Below are 17,880 nucleotides of genomic sequence, written 5' to 3'. Positions count from 1 at the left end.
ATTAACAGAATCTTGCAAGTCTGAAAGTACCCCTGTCATTCCTCACTTTTATTTTCCACAAATCGAGATGATCCTTTCTGAGATGTTTGTTTCATCACCTCTCCTCCTTTGGACTCAAATTTGGTTCATTGTCTAGGTGCGGCTTTCCCTCCTGTCCCACAAGATCATTCCCACATTCCATTACAACTTTATATCTCCTTTTGCTAACTATACATTTTTTATTTTCAACCTGCTTCTTTACACTATGAAGGTAAATTTGAATTTTATTTGATGAGCTTCCATTCCATGTCTTATCCAGATCACTAATGCAAATGTTGAAGAATGACAACTTATTGTATATTTAAATGTTAAGGATAATTTAGGTCAGTATTAGTATTATGCAAATCAAAGTCAGTTCAATTTCAGAATAAAAAAGGATATGACTCCCTTTTAAGTAAAGAGCACATTTGGAATGTTAATAAAGAGTTGCAAGAGTCACTGCAAAGTAACTGATGTGTGGCCTTAGCTAATCACAAAAGGATTGTGATGGGGTAGGGACTACTAATCATAAAATATTTGAAGTTCCACATCAGGAGCTTTACTGCTCCATGCCTTAATAGTTTTATGAATGGATTACTACAATACACTTGATGCAGAGCTATTCCTGAAGATGGTCCAGCAGCTGCCTGATTGTTAAGGAAGGTGGCTAAATCAGTTCATGTCACAGCAGGGTTTAAAATCCTGCGCTGAACTATCAAGACCAATTCAAGGTGTTGAGAAAGGATTTTCTGGGCCTAACTCAATATAGGCTCTATTGCATCCCTTATCTGCTAGGGGGAAAAAATATCAGGTTTTCTGCTCAGTGTGAAACAGCCTTTGATTGCATTCCAATGAGCATTTATCAGGAATAGATTCCACTTCGACTAGAACAGACCCCTTTTGTACTACAGTATGCCCAACATATTGCAAGAGGTTAATAAATGTTAGATAGCATGAGAATCAATTTATGATGTTATTCTACTTTCTAAATTTCATCATTTGCCCTTAGTGCAGCTTTCTCATGCCTGAGGCTAATTAGACTTGTTGGTTCACTTTTTTAAAAAAAAATAAAAAATAAAAGATGCGACATGCAGCGTATCTTCCGGCTATTATTATTTTTCACTTACCCACTTTCAAGACACCACCAGCAGCAATCACAATACAGGCCACGCTCAGAAGATGGCTGGTGTTTAATGAGAATTCCAATGTGCCCTGGATATAAAGACCTCGTAGGGGTGGAAGATTCATATCCACCAAGATAGTTCTGTCTTAGAAAGAAGGAAATAATGCAGAGCATTACTTGGTTTAATATATTGCTTTTTAAAAAAAAGTAGCCTCCTTTTTGCATCCTTTTATAAGATGCTAAATCAAACAATAAGACTAGGACTATTACTTAAATTATGAATCATGTAAGTGAATATTCTGCTCCCCATCAAATTAGATCTGAATGGGGGAAAAGTTTATACAGTACAGAGAATTAATAAGATAGTTTAAAATATTCAAACCTTCTAATAAACAATACACTTACTTAATATAGTAGATATATATTTCTTTTTTGCATTTATACTTTATACTGCCTTGAAAACTCAAGGCAGTTTACATTTGCTTCTCTCCTCATTTTATCCCCAAAAGAACAACACTGAAATAGCTTGGGCAGAGAGAGAGAACAACTGGCCGCAAATCAAATGGGAACTGACAGTGGATCTCCCCAGCCAAATAATAATCTATTGGTATAAACAACATATATTCCTCCATGTACCCATACAGCAATCAGGCACAAATTAATGCTTCCTTTGGGAACATCGAGAAGGAAATGGGAAGAGAGGAAGCTCATTTCTGGGCCGGGGGCTAAGGTTGGCAACTGGAAGGCAAGTAAGCAGGATGGAAAACTACAAGATGGACAGGGCTATGGAGGAGGAGAAGACCCTGTTGTTGGGAAAGACTGAAGGCAAAAGGAGAAGGGGATGGCAGAAGATGAAATGATTAGATAATGCCATCAATGCAATGAACATGAATTTGGGTAAACTCCAAGAGACGGTTAGAGATCTGGCGTGCTAAGGTTCATGGGATCACAAAGAGTTAGACATGACAGCAACTGAGCAAGAACAAATGGAGGAGGAGAATGATGGTATGACACAGGAGCAGGGAGACAGGCTAAGCTAGGAAGAAATAAAAGGGAAAGAAGCAGAGAGTGACTTCAAAGAACAGGCATATTGGGGGGGAAAAGGAGTGGGGAGAATGAAGAAGTGGTATCCAAACATGGAAAGAGCAACAGCCTCTTAAAAACAAACAGGCAATCCCTAACTTTTTCCCTTTTCTCAGATAGGGCATTCAGAATTTAAACTGGACTCTTCTAGAAATTACTAGACATATGGTAACTCTAATTAAATCTCTGTATTATAAAGGCCTGGTGTTCTGAATGTTTTGGGTTGCATCCAATACTAGCCATCTGTCAATGCAATGGCATCCATAAGAAGAATGGATTACCCTCCCTGAACAGTCCCAAAAATCATTTCCAAAGGAAATATTCAGGTTGCAGAGGACAGAAGGGAGCACAAAAAGAAATCTTTACCTCAGCAGAAAATGACAGAGATATAAGTAAAACGGAGTGTTTTTAGTGAGCTGTCAAAGTGACAAGATATAGTTCATAAAATATAACAGTATAAAATTGATTAAGAATAGCTGTTAAACTATATGTTTAAAACAAATCTGAGATTTAGCATTAGTTTAGATCTAACATAAAACAAAAAGAATAACTTTTATTACAACAAAAGGCCAACCTTGGTGATACCAAGCAATGATGTGAAAATAGTCATCCCTTATTAAAGAACCCAGCCATTTACTCTAATGAAAAGAGAAGCATTTTCAGCACAATGTCCTTTCCCTCAGCACTCATGGGTAAGTATTTTTTATTTATCTTTATCTTAAATACGAAAACCTGGCTTTTCAACTGGCTTCAGCACTGAAATTTTGTGAGATCCTTCCTCCTATAAAATGGATTATAATGGACTTTTATTTATCTCTGGTACTATGCTTTGCATTAAATTTTTATTTGCTTTAGACTCTTTAAAATCTTATTTATTCAAGTGGGAAATGTAAGCTATTCAGAGAAAACCTATTCAGAGGTTTGGATTTGATCAATATATAAGCCTTGTAAAAATAAGTAGATAAAACAATGGCCATCTCCAAGTTTGGTTGTGGCAGGCAGTGTTTGGCAGAAAGAGCAAGTTTTTGACAAGAACATTCCAATGAAAATTGAGATTTAAAACAGAAGCATTTTGTTGCTATCTTTTTACTTATCTTGTAGGGAAGAGTCAGAAGACTTTTGACCCGCAGTATAGATACATGAAACCAACCAAGGCAGAGAAGAGGAGCAGAGATTTAAAAACAGTGTTTATCAATACCATCCAGAAGAAAGCTATGTTCTACTAGTGTTTAACCTTTTCAGTCCCCAACTGTAACACTGAAGCTCCATTTACTGATTTTTGGAAGCTTTGTTTTAAAAATGTTCCTTTCTCAGTAGCACTACTGTTTAAATAGTGATCATGGTCTTAAAATAATACATAATATATACTTAAGATGAGGAAAAGTGGTGAATCAATGGGATCTTTCAGTCTGCTTTTCAGGGATTGGACATGAGTGTATGTATGTGCCAAACCAATTAATCCAGAGGGGCAAACTTTTTGTAGAAATTCTCTACAACAGAGTTTCCCAACCTTTTCAACTTTGTGGACCAGAGGGGATGGTTCCACACCGGCAAGCATTCATGCAGTTCCATTTGCATTACCATTGGGTGTGCATGCTTACCATGCAAATGGAATGTGAACGCACTTGCCCTCTGCTCACCCAAGTTTTAGTTTAGTTTAGTTTTATTGAATTTTTATACCGCCCTTCTCCCGAAGGACTCAGGGCGGTGAACAGGGCATATAAATAGAAATACAAAAGTTAAAAAAGGATTAAATTATTGCCCAATTAAAACAATCAAAATATAAAAACATTAAAACCCTAACATTCCCCCATCAGGCCAGGCCAGCTTGTTCGAATAGATGGGTCTTTAACCCGCGCTGGAAGGACTGAAGATCCGGTGCCATACGGAGCTCGACCGGCAGTTGGTTCCATAAAGCCGGGGCACCCACAGAGAAGGCCCTCCCCCTGGGGGCCACCAGCCGGCATTCTCTGACCGGAGGCACCCTGTGTATGGGGAAGTGTATGCTCCCTTTCCACAGCCTGGTTCTGAAAGGCTCAAGGCCTGGTAATGGGCTGCAGCTTGGGGGTTGGGGACCCCTGCTCTACAAGGTAAATTGGATCAAAAAATATTTTAGCTGCAAATTCTGGGATAGCAGAATTTATTAGAATTCTTCTCCAAAATGAGTATAAGTAAAGTATTTTTTATAATTTTAAAAATTACGTGGCAAGATATTTAATTATGTATTTAATCAGGAGGGAAAAAAGGTGATGCTGTAATTCTGATAAAGGCAAAAATCATACGAAGATAATTAATTACTACGTGTTGGAGACAATCCCAGGTATCAAGATGACATTGTCTTTCTAATGGGATGAAATAATGGGACGTTGCAAACATGATCCCTGCTCCCAGGAATACAGGAGATAACCAGTGTATTTCTTTATGTAGAAACAAGGCATGGAATCTGAAAAATCTCCCTGTATTCCTCTGTATAAAGTAAAAAAAAAAATCTGTGTTACAGCTGAGGAAACTAGATGAGAATTCTACATGAATAGTAAAAGCAACGAGGGAAAGCTAAAGCAACCAGACGTCAGTTGTCTTATTTCATGTGGAAAGGCCCAGCAGTCTGCTGCTGAAGGGATGGGATAGCCATCCCTCACCAGTTATTTATAAATTCCACCCTCCTCCTGAAAAAGTATGGATAGAGTCCTTCAGTTGACCTTTTCATCTGATATCTTAGCTCCTGAAATAGATGGAAAATCAAAGGGTGACATTTTTAGCCTGGCTCTAATTCTCAGACTCTAGACTGGCCGTGTCCATAGGGGCTTCTCAGCGCTGACAGGCTTTGAGGACTTTTCCCAGCTCTGTCTGGTGGCTTTATTCTTTGGCTCTGATTCCCTGAGTCTATGCTGGTGCAGTTGCCTGCAGTTCTGACCTGACAAAACCGCAGTGAAACATCTATTCCAGGGAGTGAAAGGCAGTCATCAATTCATTGCCACTATTCACTGCCTGAAGACGGAGTGGAGCTCTGAGGCTCTGGGTTTGCAAGGTTTTTCTTCTCCAATCGGTTTTAAAGATGTAACAGTCACCGGGAAAAGCTAGGAAAGTATATGGAGAGTATGTATGGAGATCTCAATAAATATCTGTTAACAGTCAGAAAGGTGAAGAGGAAACACACACCAATATTTACACCATAGACCAGGAGATAATTTTTTATGGTTCAAGACTTGGAATACCACCAACACCCACACATTCAAAAGATCATTATTTCAAAGGCTTTTCTAAAAAGAATTTATCTTTTCCTGCTAGTAGCAACAAAGAAAAGAAACAAAGGGGAAAAGCATTAACTCTACCTTCTCATACCACGCTAAAGTCAACATGCATGTACATCCTGGCAGAGGGTGCGAAGGTCAACTATCTTTCCATTCAGACCTATCTCCAATCTCATGACAAGTACAGTTTACATTTATAATCCAGAATTTGTGTACAATCTCAAGTACATTTTAAAAGACAAAACAAATGGCTGCATTATAGCAGATGGTGATGCTAGCAACCTATAAATATTTTTTCTGTCATCTCTATGGATGATGAAATGGCTTTAGCAAAAAAAAAATACATCTCATCCAGCAATCAGAAACTACATGCATCATAATATATATCTAGTTGCTGTTGTTATTCCTATTGCAACTAAGACTAAAAAAACTCCCAAAACAAATATAATTCAATTAATCTTTAAATAAGCATATCGAAAATTCTGCCTACTCCCAACTCTTGAGTCTGTAAAGAAATTCAGTGAAGGCCTTGCTTAATAAAATCAACTCCTTTAAAAAAAACACACAAAGCAAAAGGATTATCTTCATGCTTTGGTAGATGAACCGTCTGTGTTTCTTCCACACTGCCTGCCACTGAACTCCAGGGATAAAAATGTTACACAACAACTCAATCTGTTTTGTAACTCAGACACCACATTATTATCAGATCAAGTTACTAGTCAAACAAACACTGGAAAACAGATGGTTCCAAACTGAATAGAAGGCTTCTTTTCAATCCTTGTGCTATAAATAAACAAAAGAAGCAGAGGTCATGTAGATTATGAATGGGGGCTCAATTGTCCTGTATTCATATATGCAGTTTGAATGACAGCAAGGTCATTGTTGGGACCTTTATCTGAGCTATCTACTGTCACTGTATTAACAAGTTTTAAATCTTTGAAGGTGTTTAGTTTCTTTTTAGTAAAGTCATCCTGTATCTGCTGAGAAAAATGAGAGAGAAAAAGAGAGAGAAAGACCATTTAACATCAAGGCAAAAATTCAGGGATAGGAGAATTTGTCGGCTACTTTTTTAGGCAGTTTTCTCTTTTTCCAATGTTATATTCATTTGATTAAATTCTACAGCTATTTCTAAGCTGTTGTTCAATTGAATGCACGTCTGTGTACATTTTTCATAAGATTTTTGCCTAATATCTTTTGGGGGTAAGATTTATATTTCCCCAATACCCAAGTAGAATGCACAAGAAATCTTATGAGTTTTATTTTGCAGGTACAAAATTTGCTAACCAAGATATGTCTAAATACATCTGTATATTTTATTTTCTAATAGGGAAAAATAATGAAATATGGCAGACCAAACTAATGGTGTGTGTTTGTGTGTCTGTGTCTGTTTTTGTGTGTAACTTCCATTTCCAATTTGTATTCTCTAGAATACCCTCTGCCCCATGCTATATTACTGAAATTAGCCTGACAGGAATGTTGTAATGATATAGTAAAATGTTAATGCTAAGTAGCCTGTGTTGTACATTCTTATAATAAATTTGTGGCTATTTGATTCAAACTCATGGATTTATACAGCAAGTGTTTTGGAAAATTCTTCATAGTAAAAATTAAAAGGAAAGTCAACAGAACACAGATGTAAAGGAAGGGAAAGCCATCACAGAAGAATAGGTGGGAGGAAAGAGCATAGATTGTAAAATAATTGCAAAGAATGTGCTTCTAACAAAATGCACGCTTTGACAAATATTGTTAAGATGGCCAACTGTTAGACAAACATTTTTAAAAGACACTGACTTCATTCCTAATTCTTTGTCCTAGAGAACAAAGAATTTCTATTCTCTGAGTAAAACCTTAAAATACATGCATTCTAATTTGTAACATTTCCTTATTTCTCTAGTTATATCGTTTTGCAGAATGTTTTAAAGAGATAGCTTAGCTAACTAGTTAGACAAACAGATAGACAGGTAGAAAGACAAACAAACAGACAGACAATGGTGTGCTGGATTAATGAGTAGACCAGGTTCTAGTCTGGAAGCTGGGATGGGAAGTCAAAAATAATATATTTACCAACTCACATTGGACCAGCATAGTGATTATGGTCCATAACTTCTGATGAAGGAGCTTTCATGCTACAGTTCATTAATTTGGGCAGATAATTTTATATATAATGTTCTGGCATAATGTGTAACAGAGAAATATATATACTCCAGAACAACAGAAGGCTCCTTTGTAGAATTAAGAAATGGAAAACACTTAAGGCTCTGATATTCCTCTGGTTATATATGTCCATTGAGTAAGGAAATCCTCAAGAATGTGACCAAACCCGATATTTCCAAGGTCACAAAATCCTCAGATCAGCTTTTGTTAGATTTAATTCAATATCGCCCCCACCCATATGCAACAGTATTCAGAAAATACTAGTATTTATTTTAAAATGATATCATTCTCATATCATTTGTTAATTTCTGTACACAAAAAGTCAGAAATAATGCAGCAAAATCTTAATGCTCTGACATAAAACAAGCTTTCTAATGACTCAAGTAGTAACACAGAATCTCTTTGATCAGCATTCATACTTTATAAAATGTCATAAATGCATCACCAAATGCTACACAGGCACAACAGAAGCAACATTACATGAGATGCAAAACTTGAACGTCTTCTTCTTCAAAGAGAAAAAGTTCAAAGCCAAATGAGAGAGACAGAAGATTCCACCACTAAAAAACAGAGGCTACATGACATCATAAATATGCCATCTGATGTAACATACTATGGCAAGCTCTTCATTCCTTCTTCATATATTGTGTCAGGAATTTATTATATTAAGCCCCACAAAATGTGAAAACAACATGGAAAGCTTTGACAGTTGCTAGAATAAAAGCTGCCTTTATTTGTCCTTGATTTCACTCAGTGTTATGAAAATAATTACAAATGTCCCCAAAGAAAGTCTCAAATGCATGTTAATCTACTGTACTTTCCTGTCCCTGAGTGCAGATGGCACTCAGCCAATAGCGCCAATAGTAACATCATTCATATGACAGATATGAATGGACTTTTTAAAGATATTTTGAAGCTATGAGCAATCAGCTACTTGTCCAAAATTGCTCTTAAATATAAAACTACCCCAGTTTATATTTGATAGGTGAAGCCCTCTTCACAGTTGCTATGATGATATACACCAAAACTGCTCCAACAGTATGCACCAAAATCCAAATTAAAACATGATTTTAGAAAGATGTTGAGTTATTTAGTACAGAAAGTAATAATACAGTAAAATCTTAATGTTAAGTAATTAGTAAAGACTGAAGCTATTACCTTATCACTAAAATTTTGATGTGAATTGTAGTAGTTCTTTTTTCTTTGTTACAGTCAACTTTGGATGAAAAGTTAATCTTAGGCTTGTAACATTGATATCCTAAATTGTAATTAATACTGATAGAATTTTTAGTAGTTTTTTTTCTTTTCAATAGTTTAAGCTTTCTAAATAATAGAATGTTAGTAATTTTAATCAGATTACATAAACATTACTGCTTGGAAACTCATATAATTCACAATACAATATATCATGAATTATATGAGTCGCTGTGGATTTTACTCCACTGGTCGTTGTCAACTACAGGGGGTGGTGCTCATCTCCATTTCTGTTTCAAAACCAGCATGACATCACGGAGCTCTGTTACCTTCCCACCAAAGTGGTACTTATTTATCTGCTCACATTTGCATGCTTTCCAACTGCTTGGTTGGCAGGAGCTGGGGCAATGACGGGAGCTCACCCCATCATGTGGAGCTCAAGTCTCAAACCTGGGCTGCCAGCTTTCCAGCCAACAAGCTCAGCATCTTAACCACTGAGCCACATTAAAATAATGTGGCATTCTCAGTGGGTGCGCCAGCCCTCTGGAACAGCTTACCAACCGAAATCCGGATGGCCCCCGACCTCCGCACCTTCCGACGCGAATTAAAAACTTACCTGTTCCAGCAGTCCGGCCTGGCCTGATAGCTCTAATTGGGGTCCCAGTTTGTATTTTACTATTGTTTTTTTCACTATTGTTCATTCTGTATGCCTACCTTATTCTGTACACCGCCCCGAGTCCCTCGGGAGAAGGGCGGTTTATAAAAACAAATAAATAAATAAATAAATAAATAAATAAATAAATAAATAAATAAAAGGGGGGAATGTATAGTTACCTACAGTGACATGTTGAAGCTTAGAGACACTGCAGCACAAATTTAATTTAAAGGAACTAGGATTATTCCTACTTAGTTGAGACAAAGGTAGTGGGCATGACCAAAGGATGAAAGGAATCATTCACCAAGCATTCTATTCATTCTGTAAATGAATAATTCCCAGAAATATAATTATGTTACTTTATAAAATCAATTAGTTGCTTTGTCTACAAATATATGCTTGGTGTATAAAATAAAAAAGCATACTTTACACAAGCAATGAAATTTTGTTTACTGCTTAAATTTATTTCAAAATGTTTTAAATTTTGTTAGAAATGGAATTAAAAACTAATGAACATGGAATTACATATAATCTCTATTTTCACCTGTTTTAAAAGAAGCAGATAGGTAAAAAGTTAATGATGGAAACAGAAGAAGCCATTAAGATAAGACTGTGATAAAGCACAGAACATTAAATATCTTTAAAAATTGCAGAAAAAAAACCTAAATTTCAGAAAAAAGGTAGGCTTTAATCTTTAAATACACATTTTGCCACACGTCTGAAAATGGAACATTCTCACTATCAACAATTTCTACATTATTTTATTACTTTTAATAAATTCTTACATAGTGCGCTGTAGATGATTTCTGTTTTGAGAGGAACATAATTTGTTTATTTATTTATTTATTTATTTATTTGCTTAAGATGTTTTAGAGGGTTTTAGTCTTAGATAGTTGTTTCTGAGTCTGTTTGTACTTGTCTAAAGAATATTCTTTGTTGTTGTAGGAGCAACACTGTTGTTGTTGGGTTGCTACTTTAGTAATGGAGCACTTGGTTAGTGTGGATTGTTTTCTGATAGACTTGTATTTCTAATTTACCATCATTTCTTCTGTAATGAGGATATCTCAGAAATGACCAACAAACTATTAAAACCACACACACCAATACAAAAGCCCTCCAATACATCTTTAAAAAAACTGTAATGTATACTGTGTTAAGGAATGTAACAGTCACTGTGTAGGCAAAACAGGCAGAAACTAACAGCACATCTATGAATATCAACTAGCAGTCAGAAGACACAACGAAAACTCCTTAATCTCACCACACATTGACAGACTTAACCATAGTTTCAAATGGGAAACTGTGAGCATCGTAGACTAATCCAAGTCCAATTCCCAGAATTCCATGTTATGTACAGCAGGCTAAAGACAGGGAAAATCCTCCACCAATTTCAAGTCAATGTATACAAATGGTAGTTGTACTCCTTGAAAGTAAGAGTTTGTCCTCAGAGGCTAAATGCTATTTCTGAATTGATGCTACATATTCACAACAAAAGTGGATGGGGAAAAAATGATTCTTTTGAAAATTCACTGTGGGAAAAAAATCATCAGTCTAACATTTGTCATCTGACATCTAAAATGCTTTTCAATTTTGAAAAGTCTGAGGCTTGTTTGAAAAAATTGCAATTTCAAGAGAAAATTCTACTGTTTTCACATGACAGTATATGGTTGCCAATTATTACAAAAGAGGCAATATTTCCTCTGAGAACATGTACGTATGTAGGCACAAGCAACCTCCTTTCATTTATGTGATGTCAGAAGATATGAAAATGTGCATAGAATTGATAACTTGCAGAATAAAGCAATAAAGCAATCAGAAAATTAACTATATTTAAAAATGTATTTATTTATATGTTAGATTGGTTATCTGTATCGTTTGTGTACCAAGCTCTAGTGTTTATTATTAAAATATAGTATATTAACAAAATACAATTACTTGGTAAAATGATAACATCTTCATCAGCTGATGGTATACTTTTATTGTAGCCACCCCAGCCCTTTGTCACATCATTCCAGGATTCAGCAAGGGACCATCTGAAAATAGGAGGAGAAAAAGAAGGAACTGGATCTAGGAAAAAAGAAAGAATTTATTTTTGCATGTCTGTCTGCCTGCCTGCTTGACTGTCTACTTACCTACCTACCTATCTACCTACCTACCTCAGTAAGGATTTGGCAAACGTCACTAAGATGTTTGGAAAGAATGTTTATCCTTCTCAAAATGGCTAGTAGTATTTTAATGATTTGTTTCCAAGTGGATATACACTTCTGAATAGAGGTTATCTGAAATTTCTACCTGTGTGATAGGATTGTTGTTCAAGGTAGATTAAATGGATGCCAGACATTAAGTAAGATATGGTGAAATCAAAATTATAGATATAGGTTTCCCCATTACTACCTTTCTAACCCTTTTTATCAACAAAAAAACCCAAGTAAATAAGAGAGATTATCTTAAAGAACAAAATATTTAGACTAGAGGTAAATGAAGCTTATATTTCAATTAACAAATTAATTGCTTAATTGCAATATCCTCTTCTGAACTTTCTAAAACACATTTTTATAATCTTTCTGTTCATTTTAATATATCTCTCTCTTTCTCTCTTTCTCCTTGGCTTCCTATTCATCACCCAGAAGTCCAATGGCAGTTGGATGGAAGGAAGGAAGGAAGGAAGGAAGGAAGGAAGGAAGGAAGGAAGGAAGGAAGGAAGGAAGGAAGGAAGGAAGGAGGGAAGGAAGGAAGGAAGAAAAGAAAGAAAGAAAGAAAGGAAGGAAGGAAGGAAGGAAGAAAGAAAGAAAGAAAGAAAGAAAGAAAGAAAGAAAGAAAGAAAGAAAGAAAGAAAGAAAGAAAGAAAGAAAGACAGAAAGACACTATCCAGTTGCTGGGAAGGAAGAGCAAATGTAGGGTGTCCAGAACTAGTGCTTTCATTTACCAGATAATTGATTAAATAAAATAAAATAAAATAAAATAATAAATATTTTCAAAAATGGGCATAGGATAAGTGTGATACAGTCATGTCTATTGATAGCAGACACTAGACGTGGCTCTTATATATGTTTTCTGCACAGAGAAAACATTGACCAGAAACACAGAACTTTATTTAAGTAACCAGAAATGCATCCTATGGGTTAGAGTGAATAGTGCTGATAAAACACTACCACATTTTTAAAACTGAATTTACATACCTGGTTCTGATAAGGGGAATATGTCTTCAACTTTAAATGTCACTTGGATTAAGCCTTTCCCTGTAACTGAATTTAGAAAGTTTGTAAGACATAAGAATGATGTATAAAGGCTGAAAATTGTTCTAATCACATAAAACAAAGTTTCTTCAATTGTGAGCAATATCATATTTTGAAATATTCATAATATGATGCGCATTGTATGAATCCATGCAGTTTAAATACATCTTATACAAAATACTGAAAAGAGTCAGATGCTCAGCTAAGGAGGAAAAAATGCTAAGAAAGAGCTGTTTGTTATAGGTAATCCCTGGGAAAGGATGGGTTAAGTTTTCCCAGGCATCTCGCACTGACAATGTTCTCCTTGTGAAACCAGGCAAAATTTTTCCTCCATTACTAAAGTTCTTTTTATCATGTTTTATTGTTAAAGTGATTCAACATGTGGTTGAAGGACGCTATATAAAATACACAAAAGAAGGTTTAAGTCACAGGTGGAATTCAGCTGGTTTGCGCCTGTTCAGTAGAACCAGTAGTTAAATTTTGCTGAGTTTGGAGAACCGGCTGAAAGCACACTGCTTCTGGAAGTCAGGTCTAGGCCTTGGAGGCCTGGAGGAGGCCTCCCAAGCCAGGAACGGCCCACCAGATGTGCGTAGATGCCACTTCCGGAAGTCCGTTCTAGGCCTCAGAGGCCCAGGCCTGCATCCAATAAGAGAACTGGTTGTTCAGGTATTTGAATTCCACCACTGGTTTAAGTGTTTAGCTAGACAGAATGTGCTCTTTTTCAATATATTACATTCAATTCTGCTCCTGCCTTTTTTCGTTTTTCTCTTTTCAGACAATCTATACTTTTTAGTCAGTGAACATCTTAAGGTTGTGCCATTTTGGAGTCCCCCCCCTCCCTTAATCACCTAAGTTTTACGTTTTACTTTTGCAGACTTGAATTTTCCACAAAGTTCTTTCTTAATTGCACAATTTCAGTTAGCAATAATCTGAAATATAACTTGCTGTTAATAAAAGAGAACTTTATTGTTTCTGAAAATTGCAGTATGGTGCTATACAGAATGTCCAAAAGACATCTTCGAAGTCTTTTCTTGATTTTCTGACATTGCAAGCACAGAAACACTTCTACCAGGATTGACACCTAAAGTCAACTAGGATGTTTGAAGGGGCACCCTCTCCAAATGATTTGCACAGCTTTCATAATTAATTTCACTATTGAACTGCTCTTGCTATTAGGAAGGATTAAGGAATACGTAGCAGTGAATCTATTGGATCGGCACCAGGGAGCCCCAGATCCAGTTTTAAGTCAAACTTGAAGACTCAAGGTTTCCAAGCTAGTCACTCTCTTTAGTCCAGCCTACCTCCTCAGGTACGGGGGGGGGGGGTGTTGTTGCACATAATGCCTTGAGCTCCTAAAGGAAAAATGGGATATAATTTTTTTAAAAATCCTGGATTTTCAAACGTATCTGCAAATTAAAAGCATGGTTTTATGATCTGCAATCTAGGATAATAGCCTGCTTCTACTTCTTGTAGCACCTTTTAGATGCTACACTGCTTGAACAGTGTAGTCACAGCTCCTCTTAGTCATTTTTCTTTCTCAAGCCCAAATGTACCATATCACTCCAAGCTCTCCTTATAAAGCTTAATTTCAAGTTTTCTGATGATTTTCATTCTTCTTCATTGTCTTTGTTTCAGAATTTGACACATCAACTCTTTTGACCCCGGCACATATATCTTCTGCCAGTCTATGGGATGTAAGCAATCAATCCTATGGACAGCTTTGTAGAATCCCTTTGAAATTACGTATGTCAATAAATATGCTTAAGTTAACTGTTACGGGATAAGAGTTTATTATATTTTTCCTGAGTTATCTGTAACTCGGTAGAACATTTTCTGAATGACCAAGGGAAATTCACAAAGTCATTTCAGTACACAATGAAAGAGATTGGCCACATTATTCTGTATATCAATTTTTGGCATTTCTTTTTATCCTGCAAACTTGCTCTTCAGACCTGAAAATATGTGTAATACTTCCTAGAGCAACTAAGGACAGAAAACTATAAAGCCTCTAAGTTAACGATGAACAGTTCCTGCTGTGTCTCCACAATGCCTTCCTTCAGATGCTCAGCTTTCAGAATAACAAGGACTTTTTTTTAACTGCGAGATTTGAAGCAAACGCTGTGTGAATTTCGGAGCCTGCCTGTGAATTATCTGGCATCTGATCTGTATTTATTGACATTAAATTTAGGGTTTAATGCACTCCTGCCACTTTTCAACAATTCACCCTAAAAGGCTTTTAACTGGCACAAAAGAAGGAGGTCATAAGTAAATTGACCTCGGACAGAATGTACAATTATTAGAGAAGGTTAGGACAAGAGCAGCTGCCGGAGCCCCACTGGCAAAGCAAAGTACTTCCAAAAGTCTGGTTATTAAGAATAGACTCAGGTTTCCCCTCTCTGCCACCTCAACAAGGTCCCTTTGGTTTCCCTAAGAAGAATTATCACCCTCCCTAGCAGCTGCAATAATTGTGTTCCTATTGTTGCACAGACCTCCTCCTGACCACCCCCTACAAGTGCCCATTGTTGAGACAGAGTCAAGTGATTAGATACTCTGGCGGATATGGTTAGGGCCCAGCTGCCTAACTGCTGACACACGAGCATCAAGGGGTGGGAGGGTGGGGAGAGACCCACGGCTGCAAGACGGGACTCTAACATGCCAGACCTTTTACATAAGTCAAACAGAAACAAATGATGCTTTCTGGGTCCTGCTGACGGAGCAACCTCTCCTCCTTTGAAGTGGCGAGGGCTGGTAGGCTTTTACAGCTTTTCCTCTTCAGCCCAAGCAAACATCCTTCTTTTGATATGAGACATGCTCATTATCTTTGCCCCCATTTAATGATTTTTGATTGAAAGGTGGCAGCTCAGTTGCCAAGAGGGTAGTTAAAGAGGCTCCACAGAGTCAGACCTACAATAAAGGCTTCCCTTATGCAGTGGCCTATATTTGGAATTTCTTAACAACGTGTTCTTGTTCTCTGCCGCAGATAAGGGCTGAGCATGAAATTCTTAATTAAGCAGTAAATAGTGCATGGGTGTCAGCAGATGCAACCTGTAGCCATGGAGACTGAGTCACATGAACAGGAGAATAAGCACTAAACTAGAAGCCTTAGGCCTGGAAGTGACTGACAGCTGAAGAATCCTACAAAGCTTGTAAATGGGATTAATTAGCTGACTAATTTTTTTCAGACTATCACTGCAATTTAAAAATAAAGAAATTTTCTGGTTTTATTTGAAAGGATAGTCAAAAGATCAAAATACAGATGGTCTTTTCTTGGAAAGATCTTAGGCCATTAAACAGAGCTGAGCTCACACAGTCCAATTTTTCTTTCAGCAGAGAAAGCACTTCATGGTTCAAACAATAATACACTGTTATTGATAAATGGAAAGAGACCAAAAATGTAGCTTAGGTGAAATAGTTGTAGAGTCTCTGCTTATTTGCAATAACTTCTATTATTTTTGCAGTTAAGACTCCAGAGTTCTTTAAAGTAAAGAACTATGCAACAAAATATTTTTCTTTTTTGTGCACAAGGGAAGAGATTAAAGCCCACTTCAGGCTTCACTTGAGTTAGAACAAGGCGCTTTTATTATGTGATGCTGTTCATTTGAAGGAGCTTCATATCACTAGTCCAATTTTAGTCATGTCATGGCCTTTTTCAACTAATATTTACTACCCTGGTTAAAATTGGCACAAATAACTCCAGGATTCAGTCACGCAAACAAGTTCCCATGTATAAAACTGCTTATTGTTATGTGTTCCCTGTTTCTCCAAGAACTTAGGCTTTCTGGAATAGCACAAAGAAATTTTAATTCTGGAGAAAATTTCACCTTCCTATAGCAGGTGGCACGCTTAACATCCCGAAAGCAATTTTCAGAGGAAGTGTTGGAATTCCAAGTTGCTTTACAAAGGCGTAAACAACTCAATCACTGTGCTTAATGTGTGATGTCCATCACCAATTCCAGCATCTGTGTCCTTCTCAATGAGCATTATTATCAACTACAACCTTAAACATCAAGATCTTACCTAAATAAGTTAACTTTTTAGTTTTCTTGTTGAAAAACCAGTCGCAACCTTTGTGATGTCTATGGGAAGGATTAGCCTGGAGTAGCAACCCTTGCCTTCTTCCACAAAGCACTGTAACTTGACTGTGGACTGCCAACCCTTCATGCTCCAGTAATAGGTAATTGCCAACAGCAAAATTATCAAATGTAGCTATATACTATGGAGTAGAACACAAGAAACATGCAAACATTTATATTCCCTTTCTGAATTATATCTGGACTGCAACAAAGAAGATTAATGATTGTGTGAGAGAGAAGGAAGAAGAGACAGCAATTTTTCAGCAGACTCATAAATGCCAAAGTTTCACCTCTGCCCCTCCCCCAATTTGTGAATTTATCTTTGGATTTGGCTATCTATTTGCTACTGAGAAATGAGTAATCATTTCAAAAGCATGGCCTTGCCAATAAAAGCCACGTATAATGCAGAGTTGCCCAGTGTGTTCTATGCTATCTTTCCAATTATAAAATATTCATTCTGACCTGTGAATGACCCATATCACATACAGACACTATGTATCCTATCCTCTGTACCTAATCCTTCCATTAGATTAAAATGAAATTGTATGTTATTTTAGCTTCAGAATTCTTTTCTCTATTTCCTATAACTATATGAGACTATAACATTTCATGGATTAAACAAACCTTCATTACCTGCAAATTTCTTTGAAGCAGAGGACTGCTGAATGACAAAGTATAAATTTCTTGATCCAAAAGAAGACTCATCCAGCCATTGGCATTTGATAAAGTGTCAGACACATAATTGACAGTGATCACCTTATTGTGACTATTAGTTACTGTTAAATTAGATGACAAGATTGGGAACTTTCTGGAAAAAAAATCAAAAGTTTTCTAAATAATATTCACTTTGATACTATGTTGATGCAGCTTGTTAGATCACTGTTGCTCTTCCAAACACAATATTTAGGCATAGATCAGCAATCTCAGATGGCATAGAATGGCAACATATCCCACTTCCCCAAATCTAAATCCCATAAAAAATTTTCAAGTAGACAACTCGGATTTCCTTAAGTGAATCCTTAATCAAGGAAACCAGGCAAACTCCTTGGTATTCAACTTTTTTTATTTGGGGAACTACAAGCTCCTTGCTGTT

General features: G+C 36.6%; 1 protein-coding gene across 1 annotated transcript in view; it reads right to left on the bottom strand.

Annotated features, from left to right (window-relative positions):
- Positions 1-17,880, bottom strand: part of PKHD1 (PKHD1 ciliary IPT domain containing fibrocystin/polyductin) — a gene marked incomplete at both ends in the record, with an annotated part of 196,628 nt that overhangs the window by 18,859 nt on the left and 159,889 nt on the right. The window contains 6 exons of the mRNA XM_081342989.1: positions 1,146-1,286; positions 11,414-11,511; positions 11,873-11,882; positions 12,658-12,723; positions 16,732-16,927; positions 17,421-17,595. Coding sequence (XP_081199115.1) covers positions 1,146-1,286; positions 11,414-11,511; positions 11,873-11,882; positions 12,658-12,723; positions 16,732-16,927; positions 17,421-17,595 — 686 coding nt within the window. The remainder of the gene's footprint in view (positions 1-1,145; positions 1,287-11,413; positions 11,512-11,872; positions 11,883-12,657; positions 12,724-16,731; positions 16,928-17,420; positions 17,596-17,880) is intronic.

The sequence above is a fragment of the Vipera berus genome (assembly GCF_964194415.1).
Source record: "Vipera berus genome assembly, chromosome: 1".
In the NCBI taxonomy this organism is placed as follows: Eukaryota; Metazoa; Chordata; class Lepidosauria; order Squamata; family Viperidae; genus Vipera; species Vipera berus.
The sequence above is the reverse complement of the archived record's forward strand: the minus strand, read 5'-3'. Positions and strand labels throughout refer to the sequence as shown.